Here is a 17,277-nt window from a genome sequence, read left to right on the forward strand (position 1 = left end):
AATGATGACATATGCACAGGGATGTCTCGCATGCCAACTTAATAGAATTCAGGAAAACTCCTGTGCACTGAAGCATCATTGCCTCTCCTTCAGGTGACCACAGTGTCCCTGGAGGACTTACCTGGCTGTAGCTTATCCACTCTCGCCCAGTGCACTCAACTTCGGTCCCTCAGCCTCAGACGCTGCAGCCTCAAATCTCTGGAAGGCATCAACCACCTACCACAACTCTGCTACATCGATGTACAGGTGGATACTCAGTCAATGCATGATTATAATTCATTGCCCCAATATGTCTCTTTTTCAAGTGAATTCATTTTATCCAAGATCTTTACCTTTTTCCATTTTGTGCCAATAAATAGTGCAGATCTCTTGCATTGTTGGTTAAATATCACCTCAATTGTGCGTGTTTTGTTTTGTCTGATCACAGGAAAATTACATCTCTTTTATCAACTGTGAAAACATGATCTGTTTACGAGTTCTTAAGCTCGAACACAACAAGCTGACGTCCATCCACGGTTTAGCTGGTGCTGAAAACTTGGACGTTCTGCACCTCTCGCACAACTCCATCACCCGCATTGGTAGGAATCTGAAAGTAAACGTAATGTGAACCTTGCCAAATCTGTAACACCCCACAAGGGGGCAGCATCTCTCTTCTTTGCAGTCCCGGTCTTCTTTCACGCTACTGCAAAGTGCATTGAAAAGTGATTTATTTACTGAAGTAGATGTGGGCCCTGAGGCCAAAGTCATAAAAAGATATCGGCCGGGCAAGAGGTTAAACACATTGAATGGTACATTCAGCTACTCTTAACATAGTTATGTGACTCATGAACTCATAAAAATGGACGGGTCATTTCAACGTGAGTTTTTTAAACACGCTTACGTCTTATTTAGTGCCTATATGCAGATTGACTTGTGCTGTTTTCCTACCTTAACAAGTGGCTTCTCTTTTCTGCCTCATCCCTAGCTGGTCTGGAGTCTGTGAGGAGACTGCAGAGGTTGTCATTGGATCACAACCAGCTCATTAGCACCAAAGGGCTGAGGGATGTTTACACTCTGCTCCACCTGAACTGCTCACACAATCACCTGGCAAGTGTGGAGGGGCTGGAGAACAGTGCTCTACTCAACACACTGGACCTGAGAGCCAACAGCCTTACTGAGGTAAAACAAAAAACAAAACAAAAAACTGTATGGAAACTGATTTGGATGTTTGGGGAGGGCGAGGTGGTTGTACCTCCACAGGTTGTATTGAATTCACCCAAAATCATTACTTTTTCATCTTGTAGGGATGTAAATAATAGTGCTTTTCTTCCTTTTCTTTTTTCTTTGCTGAAACAAAATATGAAAACATATTTGTTTATTTTTTCTTAAAGTAAAAACCCTAAATTTGCTTTCTGAACAGGATTCTGTTTAAAAAGGTAATTTTTATGATAACCTCATAACTGTTTTTCAAAGCTTCTAAATAAAAGCTTGAAAGTGTTACAGATACTTCCGAGCTGAGCTGTTTAAATTAACAGAGGAAGAGAGAGTTGGAGGCTCCCATTATTGCTTTGAGCAGATCATGCTTGAATAGATTATCTTGACAAAACCACAGGCTGCTGTTTGGCAGTTGTGTTTGCAACAGATATCCCACTGACTCTTTAAATTAACGACATGGTCACTTATAGAACATGTCCAAAGTTTACATTTCTTGTGGAAAATTGACTAAAACAAACCCTGAAGTGAAAACATTTTTCACAAAAATTGATGTGACCAAATCTCTGCAACCAAACACGAGTTACTGTTTTAAATGGATGGATTAAATGAAGGAGCATCACATTTTCCATCAGTCAAACAAAATTGCCTTTTTCGATTAAAAAAAGGACTTGATATAACAAGTTGTAAAGAAATGAAATTTGACCTGCAAGTCCGAGACCCATCAGCCTGAAGCATGATGTGCATTCTTGAATTTCTGAGTTGCACAGGCTGCGTCTGAACTAAGAAAAGACATGCAAAACAGTAAATATGCACATAACCAGGGCTCTGTCTGGCAGACTTAAATCAAAGGCACTAATTAATGTTATTAGCTCAATTAATCAAGATCTTCTGTTTGAATGTTCTATGAACATCATTTGGAGAGAATGTCCAAATACTGAAGCGTATTCTTTCTTCTTTTATGGCGTAATTCACTCGTTATTGCTTAACAAGGCAATTCAAGAAAGAGAATACATGCAAAATTAAGGCACATAAATACAAAGAAAAATCATATTGATATATGCAGCCTTAGTTTTTCCTGAGGCACCCCTTGATCGCAGCAGAGCTTAACTTCTGGCACTCAATGATGACTATAAACACAGTAGGACAAAAACTACTGACAGTGATGGACGAGGTCATTTAGTAGTCTCTTGGCCAGCAGCAGCAGCAGCAGCAGCAGCAGCAGTGTAAAGTTAGTCTAACCCCACAGTTTGACCAGTGTTAACTGTCAACTTCACCCTGTTCCACCATCAGCCCCCCAGTCTGAACAACCAGGTCCTCCTCAGAGAGCTGCAACTTGACGACAACAGCATCTCCTCCCTGCAGAGCCTCACTGCATGCTGGCTTCCCCTCCTGCAACATCTCTCTGTGGCCCAAAACAGGTACATTCATCTAGTTCATGGTCTGTTATGTTACAGAAACACAAAGGAGAAAATAATGCATTCTGCAATTTTTGCTTGTGCTCTTTTTTAGTAATTTGATATGAAAAATGTAAACCCCAGTCACTTAATTCAGACTGCGTCTGTACTAAACAGCGACATGACTGTGGAGTGTAAAGCTCTTGAAAGGTCAACATTTGTTTCTGTGTTTCCTAGAATTACCCAGCTGCCCTCTGTATCTGATTTTGTGTCCCTTGAAAATCTGGATCTTCGATTCAACTGCATGTCAGGTAACAGATTGTCTTCATTTAACAGACTGTACCAATCCAATATCCTCATCGTAAATGCTGACCAACTGTGCATGTAATGTGGACAAATTCAAAGCCTGTGTAGTTTTATCTTCTGTTTTCTGACTGAACTATTTATTTTATGTTTTGTTGATTTTAAGTTGCCCTCTTGTGTGAAGCATTTTGTAACTTTTATTTTGAAAGAATTCTAATGTCAAAGATTATCATGCTATTACTGCTACTATGTGACACTTGCATAATTAGATTCACTCAACAAAAGAAGTTGGAATAGTTAAAAATGTACATGCACCAAACTTTGAGGCATAAAAACTCCCATCCATTATATGACATTGCGGCTGCTTTCATAATGGCAATATTGTCGTTGCATGTATGTTAAAGGGTTCTGTGAAAATAAGATGCTTACAGTATGTTCACAAGTCTCTGGAACTGCACACTGGTAAAAGTGATACTGAAAAAAAAAAAACACTGAGTAGACAAAGTTGCTTTCCCACATTTCCCTCAGAGCTCCAGACTGTGTGTGAGAGTCTTGAGGGATGTCACCTCCTACAAAAGGTCCACCTCACAGGGAATCCTCTTCAGCAGGAGAGTGGCTGGAGGTAAGGCGAGAGCTGGATGGAGGAGGTAGAGCAAAATATATGGGCTATTGTTTTGTAGGATCCAAACCTAATGTTTTGTAATCCATATGAGTCTCCTCGCATGACGAATTGCGCTTTAAAATTGTTGGGATGGCATTCCACTTTTAGCTCCTACCTAACAATACCTGTTAAAGAGTTTCAAATTAAGATGTTGTAACTAGAAATTTCCGCAGTTCTTTCAAAAAATTCTTTGGACAAAGTCCCAGTTTCAGCTTCCTTTGCTCTGTAACATCACTTGCAGTGATGGATGTTCAAAGGAGCATACCAGTGAAAAGCCAGTATTTCTCTGTTGGCTCAAGTAGTCTAAACATTCCAGCAGAGCACAGGCCTTCCTGTCCACTTCCCAGGATTAGCACTGTGATCCGTGTCCGCTATTAGATTACTGCGATGTGCCACCGACACCTGCGTGTACGTGCGTCGCACTAAGTGCTCCTAATTCCCAAAATATTGACACAACAGAAAAATCAATTATCCTTTCAGTGTCAATTTGCTCATTCACTTATCTTGCCTAACTATTTTACCAATGTGAAGACAGTTACTCTGAGTTTATATGAAAAATATGCAATGACCACTTATTTTCTTCATGCTTCTATTGGCCTGTAATGAGCAATGATGTCAGCTGATAGAAGTTTGCGAAGTTGTTCAGCTCCTAAGAGCTACTCACACCCATGTAGCAAATTGTCCAAAAAATGAAATCTATATTTTGTTTGCCCGGCCCAAAACCCTGTTTTCCTTTTCCATGACCTGTGTTTCGGTTAGAAAATACTTTTATAGGTTGTTTTGTTAACTGCATTTACGCTGTTGTATTCCGGAAGTTTCATCAGTTTCATCAATCATTTTTTCACCCTTAATCCATCAAAATCACAAGCGTAAGGTGTTGAATATCAGTTGCACTTGTAATATTCCCGCCTTATGTACTACCAGCCATTTGGGTCAATAATGCTTACAGTTTGAACATTTCTGATTTTTAATTTGTAGAATATCTTGTGTAGTGGGTCATTCTCTGTCCAAAAACCTGAAAAAAACACTGGACATTTAACCCTTCTTAAGCCTCAACTGAAACATTACCTCAATTTTTCATTGAACTTTACCTAACCTCCAATGCCAACAGTGGAATTAACCCTCTGTATTTCCACACTCATGCCATGGCCCTTTCATCCCGACCCAGTGATAACACGGGCTAAATTAAAGCACCAAAAGGAAAGCTCTTAGAATTACGCTCCCTGTAGGCAGCCCGTGATCCAGGAGACGATGAAGAAGAAAACACTGGGTCTGATTAATCAGGGCCACTTTAAGAGCATGTGTTTTGGAGGAAGTCTTCACTAAATGAAATACGGACTTGTGCTCATACGGGCTGGGGAAGGAAGATGAAGGAATGTATGCAAAGCACAGTGTTTCCCTCAGAGAGGAGGTTGAAATTTATATCAATTTAGGAAAGGTTCAGGTTCAAGTCCAAGCATAGTCAAAGTAGATATAGCTATAGGGAGGAGAGAGATTCATAGCATCTAAATTGTGATGCTCCCACCTTCTTCGAAAGAATTATACGTTATTTATCTGGTTAAGTTCAGAGACCCTGAAAAACTCAGCGTTCCCAGTTCTTTAACTGGAATCATCCATCGTAAACATGCACAACTGATGGCATCTAATTGTTTTGTACATAATCTGCCTTCTCCCAAGTGTGTCTAAGTGGCGTCGGTTCCTGAATTGAATTACTTTCCCCACCTCAATGAGCTCATGTAACGATTAAAAGGTCGTATTTAGGTTTGGAGCTTCATTTGAAGACAGCCAACCCAACAACATGCCCGAAGGGTTGGAATCTAATCCCGATCTGTGTTGGAGAGACCAAGTGGGCCACATCAAAACCGCATCCCTCTGACAATGCACAGATCCTGTCCTTTGCAGTCAATTTTGTCTGCAAAGGACAGGACGCTGTAGGGTCTGGAAAACTTTGCATGCTATCAGAATACAGTACAAAGCATTTCTACAGGTTTAAATTCCCCAAAAGAATCAGAAGAAAAGGCTTTACAATCCAGACGTAATCAGCGTAAGCGCTACAATTACTCCACCATCAGTGTGTTTATTTTCTCACTGGATTTAATACTTTGCTCTCTACTTCATCTTATCAGTTGAGACTGTAGGGAACAGTTGATTATTACAGAAAAATAGAGCAAGATCTACCCACAAAATTCAATTCTAGCCATTGATAGGTAAAACATCTTGAGGTGCACATGTGTATGATATAAGAACTACTCCAATATTCACAAAAACACACATCCTGAGCTGGTGAAATGAAAGGTTCGCCCTCTACACATGTTTTATCCTCCTCTGGTGATGTGGAAGACAAGATTTAAGAGCATATGGTGCTCTGGGACTTAATTTTGAAAAACCCAGTTGTTCAAAATGTTTTTTAAAAAAGTTGACTTTGTAGCCTGAAGGCTTCTATTTTTTCACAGATTTTATTGTTGCTGTTCCCCAGTGTCTTGTAGAGTTTCCAGCTCCACATTTTCCCACTGAACACAGACCACATTTGGCGTCCGATGGTGGACGCTCTGAGGCTGTTTCTCTGGCAGATAGCTGGGATTCCTCTGCTTGTACATCCTTAGCCTCAGGCAGCAGTTACCTCTCCCCCAGACTCACAGCCATTCAGGGCTCCCCTCCACTGTGAAGGCGTGTGTGACTACACTCTCCAAAAACACTACAAAGTTAACAGTTCCAAACTGTCTCAAATTGTATTCAGATTGTGACTCCAGCTCATAGTGGGCACTGTTTAGACCAGTGGATAAAGTACAGCAAATTCACTAAATCACTGTAAATAGATTAGTCCAGTTAGTCCAGAGGACAAAATGTTCAGTGCATACAGAGCAGCACATAGAATGAGTAGCCTCAGTCAGACTCAAAACACCCTCTCAAGCTCTAACCCTTCAGGATCAGAGAATCGTCACATCTTATATATTAGATCTGACTGAACCTCTCTCTCTAACGAGTGCCATTTTAAACATTTGCTCTGCTGCATCTGAAATTTCAGTTTTCTTTTTTGAGTTCTGTTCATGTTGCTCTTAAAGGCCTTCATCATCTTTGAATATACTGTTATGTACTTTTAATTAAAGAAGGATACTTGTACTAAATTACTTTGTATTGATATTATAGAAACTAAAAAAAGCTGCAATGACCACTGATATTTTATCCAGTTTGCTCTCCTATTCAGATCCACTCTACAGAAAGCAGTGCCTGGCCTGAGGGTCATTGATGACCAGTGGACAGACTCGTCTCTATCGCCACCTGCTGCTCAACAAGTCACCTTGGCCTCAGGCAGCTTCCTAGCATTCTGCCAGGCTCAGCTTCAGCAGACTCATGATTTACAGCAGCAGCACAGCAGGGAGCTCAGGTAAGAGACAAATGACTAACTGCATATGTAGATGTAGCACCAGTGTGCTGTGTGTCTAGTGTGGGTGCGTGTAGGTCTCAACAGCAATCAAAGAAAGCGGTTTGGTGTTTTTTTCTTTCTTTTTGTGACTGTCATAGAATTTTTTAACATTTTCATTTAGAATCATTTTCTTTTTTCTTTTTTAATTTGCTAAAAATATTCATTTCAGCATGGAAATTCCAGAAATTGCAATTTCTCTTCAGTTTTCATCAACAAAAATGGTCAACCAGTACTGTATGGGTGACGCATCAAAGGCGTGGTGGTATTGGCAGGAAACTACCCCCACACCAGCCCCAAACCACATAAAAATATGAAAAGAATATCTATCTACCTATGGGGAATGCCATCTTGGATAATGATAAAAAAATGCCTCTTAAGAGAACAATGAAACTGAAATATACTCCTTTGACTGCCTCTTAAGTCCCCAATGAAATGAAATGGGGAAAATCTGAAGGTGTATGGAGCGGTGAGGATAACAAGGGATTCAAATAAGACAGAAAACAAGAAAATCCTGCAGGCACCTGGCTATTGAAAGGCAAGCAACAATCGCACAAATAAACACGGCCCTTATATAGGTAGCCTAGTTGAATTGTGATTTTTGGTTGATCAACTAGGTTACAAATTTGCTCACAATTTCCCTCAACTAGGAAGAACAAGGGCAAAAAAGAAATCTTACTTTACTACATAATGCAACTGCTACAAAGCACACACCAACACAAAACTCCTAGTCTTTGTTACTATCTCCATTTTCCAAAAGCTGTTCAATTGATTCACATTTTCATTCTTATCAAGCCATTCACTAACCCTGTGTCTTGTATGAAAGCATCTACATTTGTCATATTTGTCCTCTCATTCATTTAGCTTTTTTCTCAATAATTTATTTCTTGTATGGGGAAAAGAAAGAAAAGTAAGGAAACATACAGGCGAGGGGTGAAACCCTGAAGGCATTAAAACACGCTAAAAAAGAAAAACTGAGTGAAATTGAACAGGACACGACAATATAAATAACTTCCAACCTGTTTACAAGAGGTCATATTACACATTTTATCTCATGCTGATCAGCCTGTCAGACCGACAGATACGAAGCAGTCAGGAATGTTAGCTATCCTCTTGTTATGTCTGATACATAGGGCGTAGTGAGCCTAAAGACAACGTCCATCTATTTTCCTAAGTCCTTCTATGTCACTAGCCTCTGCACACATTGACGCTCCTATGCAAGATGGACCACCAACACTTAAAACAGTGGTCAACTTTCTGCTTATCTTCATGACCCTTCCAAATTACATAGCACAAAAGATGAAACGTGGCTGCGGCTGCCAGTATGGGTCAGACCGAGGACTCCTATGGCTTGAGGGGTAGCGTGGCGCTCCCTTTGCTTCACCCCTCACTGTGTGCCCTCTACCCCTCTGGCCTCTGGACAATGAGCCATTCTGGGTCCTTTGCAAGGACCAACACAGCCATTTAACCCCTGGCCTGACCTTGTGTCTGACTGGGGTTTAGAGGAGGTGAGAAGAGTGCCACACGTCAGTCCGCTGGTGGCTGTAAGGTGGGAAACCATGGGGTTTATCAGGGGTATGGTTTCACAACTTTTCGCTACAGGGTGTAGGTTTGAGGCTGAATCCTCTGTTCCTTACAACATGCCTCTGTTTAATCCTTACATATGAATTTTTATGACTTTGACTGAGCAACTAAAAGCTTTTTTTAATAATACAAAGACTGATTAATGCTATGACATATTGCATATTGTCATTGCATATTGACAATGGTCAATTGTGTAGGATTTAGTGGCATCTAGCGGTGTGGTAGATATAAAGGCCTTGTTTACAGATAAATATTATTATTATTATTATTATTATTGTTATATTATATTTACTTCCAAGGGATATTGGAAAAGGGTGGAAAATTACAAAGAACAACTTCTCAGACATAAAGCCATCCAAAGGAAAAGTTATCAACATTTGCTTAATTCAATACGTAACGCTTTATCTGGTAGTTTTTTCTCCAAAATTATACAATCGATCTTTTGGATACAGAATAAACAAAACAATTGTAGTCTTTTTAGTACAAAATTCCCCGTGTGTCATACCATACACTACGTCGACTGAATATTTGCTTTTAGTTTTCTATTGCGTAGTACTTGACTTCTGTTTTATCCTGTGAGCTGCCATCTCTCCTGAGGTTAAGATTAACTGCATCTGTATATCCCCTGCCATAGATGCATATCCAGTCTGCAGTAAAAAACACACTATATTCAACATACTTTGGTACAGGCCATGTCTTGACCCTAGTTGGTCTTCAGTTGCTTACTGCTCTCCACCAGTTATTGCTGTTATGACGTCCTTATAGTGAAAAATAATTCAAAAGACAAGTGACCAATGGGGATGTTGGTAACAATGTTACAGATAGAAACAGGCTAACAATACTCAATATGAGTCTTGTCGATATTATTTCTGCAGGGTAACAAAATGTGTTCATTCCTGCTCTCTTATATCAGTGGTAAACATGTTGATGGTGACCCTGCAGTGAACCAGCAGGTACGGGGGGCTGGGGTCAGTGGGGTCACAATCCTTTAGGACCTCCCGACTCTTCTCTCCCTTGTCCCACTGAGAAGGAAGAGCTAGGTCTTTGTAGAGAAGAAGCTGTACTACCTAAGGCTACTGGCCCTCCAGACTGGCTGGGCACTAAAATGTCTCTGCCCCCTTAGGGTTAAAGACAGGGAGGGGAGCAGAGCTGAGCATTGCTAATAGATTCATTAAGTTTCCATTGAGGTGGCTTTGTAGTCAGTTTATCCCCTTAATGAAAGAGACATTATATGGTATTAGGGCACACAGTATGACACACACACAAGCTCACAGTCATTCACCTAACCTCAGATGATAAGAACTAAATGTCAGCTAAATCTGGTATTCCATTTATTTAGATTTTTCTGACTTCCAGCAGAAGGGATATAATTTCTATTTCATGTATCTGGCTGGCAAATTGGCTAGCTTACAAAAAGTGGCTAGCTTTAAATTGCTTCTCATAACATGTAGCACCTTTTTGCATTTTGTTAGAACTGGGTCTGGTTATGATAAACGTGTATAGCTTTGATTGCCTTTTTCCGAAACAAATGTTTTTTAGGTAGTGTTTAAATCTGAACTGCAGGCCTGCAGGAATGATCTCACACAGGTTGTAACTACCCTGTTTTCCAGTTCCAATGAGCCACAGCTCTGAGATGATTTATTAATATTATTGGCCATTACCAGTGTCGAATCAATCACAATATAACAAAAATCAATTAATAATCAGTAGCCTTTACACTGGAAGTCTGCCACTCCTGATATGTATCTGCTGTGTGTTTTTGCAGCATTGGCAGAACCATCAAGTGTAGTACACTGTTAGACACATTTAGGTCAGAGGAGAGTGCATCCAGTCCCATGAATCACTGCAAAGGCCCAATAAGTTGGTCTGTTTTTTATCCATGAGGACTGGAGCGCTAACTGTTATTTTCTGAAGTCTTTGTGTGAGTGGAAGTTTTTCACAGGCTCACCTACAGTACTTGCAGACATTCTAAAAGAATACTGAACGTTCATACCTAAAACAGCGTATTCTTTTGTATTCACAGTAAAGCTTCATCTCCCCTGGATGCTGTAAATATCTCCTGCCAACACTTCACTGAGGCTCTGCAGCTGGCTGCGGACCAGAGATTTGCCCATGAATATGGTGACACCAATGTTGCTGACAAACACAGGGCAGCAAGCCAAACAATACCTGAGAAAACAGTTGACATGGGCAGTGCCACTGCTGAAAAGCATTCTGAATGCCCAGAAATTGAGTCCACTGAAAAAGTTCCACCTGTTATACCAATCAGCGATAATATCGGATATTCGACTTTGGATGAGAAGTCAGCTGCAGAGAGTCGGCATGACACATTTGACACTGACGCAACACGTCCACAGACAGGGCCAGCAGTGAGTAAAGTGAACTCTGGCAGTGTAAACTCTTTGGTGATGAAGAGAAAAGCAAATTCCACCAATCTTAAAATGGCACCCGTGTTAAGCCGTCAAGACCTGGACCGCCAAATGTAAGTCACCAAATATTCTGAGTTCACTAATGTGCATCCATTTCATCCAACACTACACTGTCGACAACAGATCAGTAAGATCAGCTGATGTAATGTTTGTAATGGAAGCCTCCAAATCTTTTCATATTACACATGTGAACACTGCTGGCCAAAAGCAAACACTCTTTTTTTATATAATTCTTTTTATAGCAGTTCAGCATTTTATTAGTTTCTGTTGCAGAGCATTTGTCATCATTGGAACCTCCTTTATGTGATTTACAGCAGAAGATGTTGAACATCTTATTCATTTTAACACGCAGCTTCATCATTAACACTGCACTATCTTTGGGAGGACAATATATCGTTCATGTGAAGGGTGGCTCTGGACAGGCTTAAACTCTCCAGAGTCCTGGTCTCCAGATGTCTGCTCAGAAATAAATTCATGTTTTGAAAGATGAAGGTGCTATGACATCATGCACAGCTCTCACTTTGTGTGTGTGTGTGTGTATGTGTGTGTGCGTGTGATTTGTCTGTGTGTCTGTCCTTTCTGGAGCAGCGCAGCAGCAGTCGTGATTCAGCAGCTGTGGAGAAAATACAGACAGAAATGTGGGAACATCAGCAGCCCCTCCACAGCTGAGAAGAGGGGAGGAAGAGGAGGAGACGGAGTGAAGCCAGGGCCAGGACCCTCCTATATTAACGGGAGCGTTGTTGGCCAAGATCATGCAGCAACTGTCATCCAGGTAAAACTGTTGGAATTTTGTCAGACATTCTGAACTTTTTGTTTGACTTACTGTACAGGAGGTTAAATATCCTAACTTGGGGCTATAATAAGGGGCAGCAATTTCAAACTGTGTGTTGCCTTTATAACTGTACATAAAAAGCATACCTCTGCAGCTTAGATAGAATTTTATGTAATTTTTGCAACATCCTCCACCAAACTAGTTTCCCTCTTATGCTCTTTTGAAATGATAGCGCTATGTTGTCTATTGAGTTGGAAATTAATAACTTCCTTGAATGTTCTACGGTGGTGACATCAGAAACAACTATCCAGTCAGAGTATGTAAATTATGTGCTCCACAAAGTCCACCCACAAAGCCTTATAAGCTAGAGACTGCCTACTACTTTCAGTATTTGTGAATGATTGGTTAGTTTGATTGTAATCAGAGATACACATTTAAGTTTCTCCAAATGTAGTTTGTGAGTCCTGAGCACATGGTGCACGTGTTGCAACCTCTGCAACATTATGTTGTCAAGGGATTCAGAAAAAGACTGATCTCATTTCTGGTTGTCAAATACCAATGCCCCTCTCCCCCAAGTACATGGCCATTCTGTGGGAAGCACTGAGATCACTTTTTCCGTGGATACAGTAGAACAGCATCTAAGTCATATTAGATGCTGTTCTATTGTCAACGTCAAATATCAGTCAGTATTATATCTGGTTTATTGACTAATCATTTAATCTTTAAAATGTCAGAAAATACCATACCCATTACAGGTTCTCACAGTTTAAAAGTTAAAGATAGGACATTAACTGTCACTAGATATCACACTAGACCATCAGCATCTCAGACTAAAACTAATGTGCGCATTGTTCCCCAATAGAATTTGAAAAAATCAAAAGGCAGCATCCCAACACACAGCGTTCACGAAACTTGGATGAGACTGTACAACTAGACTAATCGATATGATTCTGTTAGTTTTACAGAATGATGTGTTGAAATCACCACGTCACCAATGAAATTGGAAAAAACAAAAAGCAGCATCCAAACACACAGTGTTCACAAAACTTGGATCAGACTGTAAAACTAGACCAATCAAATATGATTCGGTTACTGCATATTTCTTGCCTCAAAACTCTTTTCAAAAATGTACTTTAGTGACCTATTTCTTACCAGGCTGCCATGTTGAAAACAAATGGAGGAGGACAGAGAGGGCCACCAGAACAAAGAACAGAGAAGCTCAGATGTGTGTGACATCATATTCTTCAGGATTCCTGATACTCAGCACATATGTGGCATTTTTGCTTCACAAATTACTAAAATGATTGATCAATTATTAGATTTGTTGACAATTAATTTTCTGTCACTTGGCTTTTCAACAATTGTTTCTGCACTAATTTGCACTAGTAGCCTAGTTTGGCATGAAAGAGAGACTTCTTGTTAACCTGCTGATGTGTAGTCAAGGACCTTACTGATACTGATACTGAACATCTTAGATTTTTTAAGTATTGTAACTGAGGGCTGGAATCACTTTCACTAAGTAGAAATGACCATTTCCCCCTTGAACATCCATCATCAGGCCTCATACGTGCTGTGGAGGCTTATTTGGCTAATCCTCTGTACATAGGTATAAGCTGCTGTTCTAAAAAACATGCTACTCAACACTCCTCCCAAATCCCTTTTCAACACAAAATGTGTTTGATGAGTCCTTCAGGGCTCTCTGAGGTAGGAGGTGGGGGTGGTGGTCTAGTGGAATAGTGTATGTGCCTGTTGGGGGGGTACAAAGTGATTAATCAGATTCCAAAGAAGTGCGGTAGTAAGAGTTCTAGGATTCCTGCTCGGCTCAACTTGAAGTGAGGTGTGCCCCCCCCAGCCCGTTGGGAATTGGAGGATTTAGAGGCACACTGGAGCTCCATTTGTCTCGGAACAGCCCGGAGTCACGCAGAGTTCAGACAGCAGAACACTCAGCAATTAAAAGAGAGGTTAACATGTTTTATTTCCCTAATGGGATAGCACACAATATTTACGTTTGCCTGATTCATGAAAGGTTTTCTACTGTACCATTTCTTCTTTGGGTACCTCCAGGCGTTCTGGAGGGGCTTCACTCTGAGGAGGAGGTTCGCATCTGCTTTGGCTGCTGTCACATGCTCCGACAGCGGAGAGGACGACACCTTTGAGGAGGTAGACATGGATGAATTTGTCTTTGATGAGGTATGCACACAAGTTCATGTGTTCTTCACTTTCATGGTTGAGTAATTCGCCACCCCACGCCCCCCCGGCACACAAACCTGCACAGATGACGATCAAAAAACGCGTAAACGCAAACATTAACTTTCCCAACGTTCTCTACATACACACCCATTCCTACACACATGCACATCTGCAAAGTTACATACAATAACATGCATATGTGCATATTTGCATTGAAAATGACAACTAAAATTTATATATTCAAAACTGTTTTTTTACATGTAAATCTGGACACATACACAAAAACAGAGAAACATATAAAGTCACACAGTAAAGAACAAACAGACAACCACCTGTACAAGTACAGAAATGTAATACTCATGGTATTATTTGATTAGTTCTGAATCTCAAGGCACTTTTCTTTGCTGTTCCTCACCTGTTGCTGTCCAGACATTTATGTATCTAAAAGATATTTTTATTTTTAAAAAGGCAGCGCTGGAGAAACACTGGACATTGCCACTTTGTGAGGACTCACCTCTCAGACCTTACCCAGTGTCAGAGCAGCCACTGTCCCTGAAGGTAAAGCAACCGTCAAACCTGTTGGGCTGGTATTTTAGAGAAAGTGGCCCGTGAAATTTGGGAATTACTAGTCCCTGTGTCATGTCAATGGAAGAGTTATTTTGTTGCCCTGTCCCTTTCGCATTTTGGTTATCGCCCCCTCCACGATTTGTCTCACCCTCCCTGATTGTTCTTTAAATTTATCCTCTTGAAAAAACAAGATTATTTCCTGTAGGGCTGAAGGTTGCTCTGCTTCAGCAGATGTCATTTTTCACACTGGCGGACTGTCGTCCTGTTTTTTTCCCCTTCATTTACCTCTTGTTGGATCTTTTCTTTGGAGCGGACTCAGCGCTGTACATCATGGTAGCCGGTTTAAGCCAGCTGATGTGGTGCAGCTGCTGTCATGGCCGGTCTGTATGTGTTGACACTGAGGTACACATCAAAGGCAGGGATGAACAATTTAGCACTTCCACTAAGAGAAAATGGGATCTGGAGAGTAATTAAACTGTTAGTTTGACTTACATATGAGCATTCCTTAAATGTGAATATTTGCTTTGGTTAAAGAGTCAGCCAAATACCTTGAAAGAAAACATGCATGTTAAATTAACTGGACGTTATTGTATACATTGTATTTCATTTCTGAATCTATACTGTATGTTGTCTAGACAGAGATATAACTGTTTTTCCATTCAGCTCTCCTCACACTTAAGAACACACCTCAAATGTGGACTCAGTTTTTACTCAGGCACATGTAAACTTTCCTCAGATACATGGCTGCTTTATAGACTTTCGGCTAAAATGCAAACCATGAATAATCTACCCAAATAAGTGATAAGATGTGTAAATTATCAGTTACACTGATTGATTTATGTATTTCAGCCTCTGTGGCCCTTTCCTGAACCTTCCCAGTACATACTTCCACCACCGGTTGAAAGAAAGTCAAAGCAGGCCTGGGTGGCTCCAGAACAAGGGGACTCTGAAAGGCAGGGAGTTTCCCCATTGAGCTCAAACAGGTAGGGTAACCCAGATGAGATGAAGATAAGACACCTAAAAGATAAGGTGTGATAGTATATTGATATGTGACATAATATAACAGAATGTGAATAATATTTTTTCTGCATTTCATGATTATGGGGACAATATTCTATCTATGATTTCAGAGGCAAATCTCCTGCCTCAACCTCAGTGGTCAGTGGTCTCTCAAAAAGATCAGAAAAGATACTTGAAGAATGGTAAATAATTATGTCCTCATACGCCAAGTCTTCATGATGATTGTTTCTAGGATTGTTTCTATCACTGTGTGTGTGTGTTCTGTTATGTGGTCTTATTCTCATGATCGTCTTTGCTGTCTGAAGGGGCTTCACTAACCACCACACAGCTCTTTTAATGCTCAAGAGAGCCCAGAATATGAAGTCAAAGAAGCACCAGCAGAAGAGACGTCGAGGTGAGTATGTGTAGAAATGTATGGGTAAAAATATACATTTGAGCTTTGTTTTAATTTCATGTGTCTAACGTTTTTTTAGGTTTGCCAGAATAATTCTGAAACATCATTGTGAGCAAATGGCAGAAATATGCTAATATAGGCAGATTTTGTCGGAGGTTCTCATCATTTCCTTCTTAAGAATCCCTCACGGTATAGATGAACCAGTGAGGACTTGAATCTGTTTTCTAAACTGATTTTTGCTTCTGTTCATTCCTGTCTTTGTTTCTTCAACCGTGCTTCAACAGCAGCGAACCTTTCCACCTCGTGTACATTAACGAGCCGTAACAGACAGCAGAAGCCAGGGCCTGTCGCCCCTCATTGGGTCTTAGTTGAGAGCCGGGAAAGGAAATAACTATTGCCAAGAAACCTTTTGACAAGTCATTCCGTGATGATTTTCATTACGATTCATTGTAGTGGTTGAGTGCGGCCGTAGTGAAAGGTGACCTCACCTCTACTCTGCTCCAAGAAACAGTAGTCCTGCCTCAGTTATCATGCCACGGTCATGTAGAGGGAGGCTGCTCTTTGATCACAATTGCAAATGCATGATTCCAATAGCAGGCCTCTTGTCATCTCGCTCCACCGACACACAGGTCTTTGTCTGCACTAACTCCTAATGGCATCCACCTCAGTGGAACCAGAACGCTGTTCTAATATTTTCCGAATGTTAGGCTCTGGTTTTCTGCTTCTGGTTTTCAGCCTGCCTTGTCCTTCTTTGACCCTCTTTCTCTCACTAACTCTACCTAGAACCCTCTGTCCGCCTTGCCTTGTTCAGAAACTGCGGTTTCCAGCCGGATCCAGTGGAGGCACGGAACAGGAAGGCACGACACAGCTGCAATGATATAAAAGGTAGGACTTGAGACAAGCTATTCGTTTGGTAACCCTGTAGAAACACCTGTAAATATAGCTTTTTTCTTTTAAAGGTTTGTCTTGGTCAGACATGATCACCTGTACAGAGTGGAGTTGTGCACTTCAGAACCTGAATCTAGAATGTATTAAGCATGTGTCACAAACAGGAAACTGCCTTGTATATTGGTGCATAACACTGGACATAATATTAGAATGTAAAAAAAAAAAAAGATAAAAGCGAGCACTGCAAGTCAAGAAGTACAAATGGAAAATAGAAAATTGGCAGTAACATATAAAAATGTATAAAAACAATATGTATAAGATGACCATTAATTAAATCCTGAGCTGATCAGTTTTATGCAGGAAGGTGCAAAATTCTTGACCAGGGAATATGCTTAAGTTCACAGTATTAAGTTTAAAGATTATTTGCAGTGAACCGAATGTTTTAGCTGCGATAATAACT

General features: G+C 40.6%; 1 protein-coding gene across 1 annotated transcript in view; it reads left to right on the forward strand.

Annotated features, from left to right (window-relative positions):
- lrriq1 (leucine-rich repeats and IQ motif containing 1) overlaps positions 1-17,277 on the forward strand; it is a 37,590-nt gene that overhangs the window by 6,871 nt on the left and 13,442 nt on the right. The window contains exons 9-25 of the mRNA XM_030425724.1: positions 94-246; positions 428-578; positions 965-1,158; positions 2,485-2,612; positions 2,826-2,899; positions 3,420-3,513; positions 6,758-6,937; positions 10,581-11,039; positions 11,575-11,758; positions 12,914-12,985; positions 13,567-13,719; positions 13,823-13,948; positions 14,417-14,506; positions 15,365-15,498; positions 15,646-15,717; positions 15,841-15,929; positions 16,713-16,814. Coding sequence (XP_030281584.1) covers positions 94-246; positions 428-578; positions 965-1,158; positions 2,485-2,612; positions 2,826-2,899; positions 3,420-3,513; positions 6,758-6,937; positions 10,581-11,039; positions 11,575-11,758; positions 12,914-12,985; positions 13,567-13,719; positions 13,823-13,948; positions 14,417-14,506; positions 15,365-15,498; positions 15,646-15,717; positions 15,841-15,929; positions 16,713-16,814 — 2,455 coding nt within the window. The remainder of the gene's footprint in view (positions 1-93; positions 247-427; positions 579-964; positions 1,159-2,484; positions 2,613-2,825; positions 2,900-3,419; positions 3,514-6,757; positions 6,938-10,580; positions 11,040-11,574; positions 11,759-12,913; positions 12,986-13,566; positions 13,720-13,822; positions 13,949-14,416; positions 14,507-15,364; positions 15,499-15,645; positions 15,718-15,840; positions 15,930-16,712; positions 16,815-17,277) is intronic.

The sequence above is a fragment of the Sparus aurata genome, chromosome 8 (assembly GCF_900880675.1).
Source record: "Sparus aurata chromosome 8, fSpaAur1.1, whole genome shotgun sequence".
In the NCBI taxonomy this organism is placed as follows: domain Eukaryota; kingdom Metazoa; phylum Chordata; class Actinopteri; order Spariformes; family Sparidae; genus Sparus; species Sparus aurata.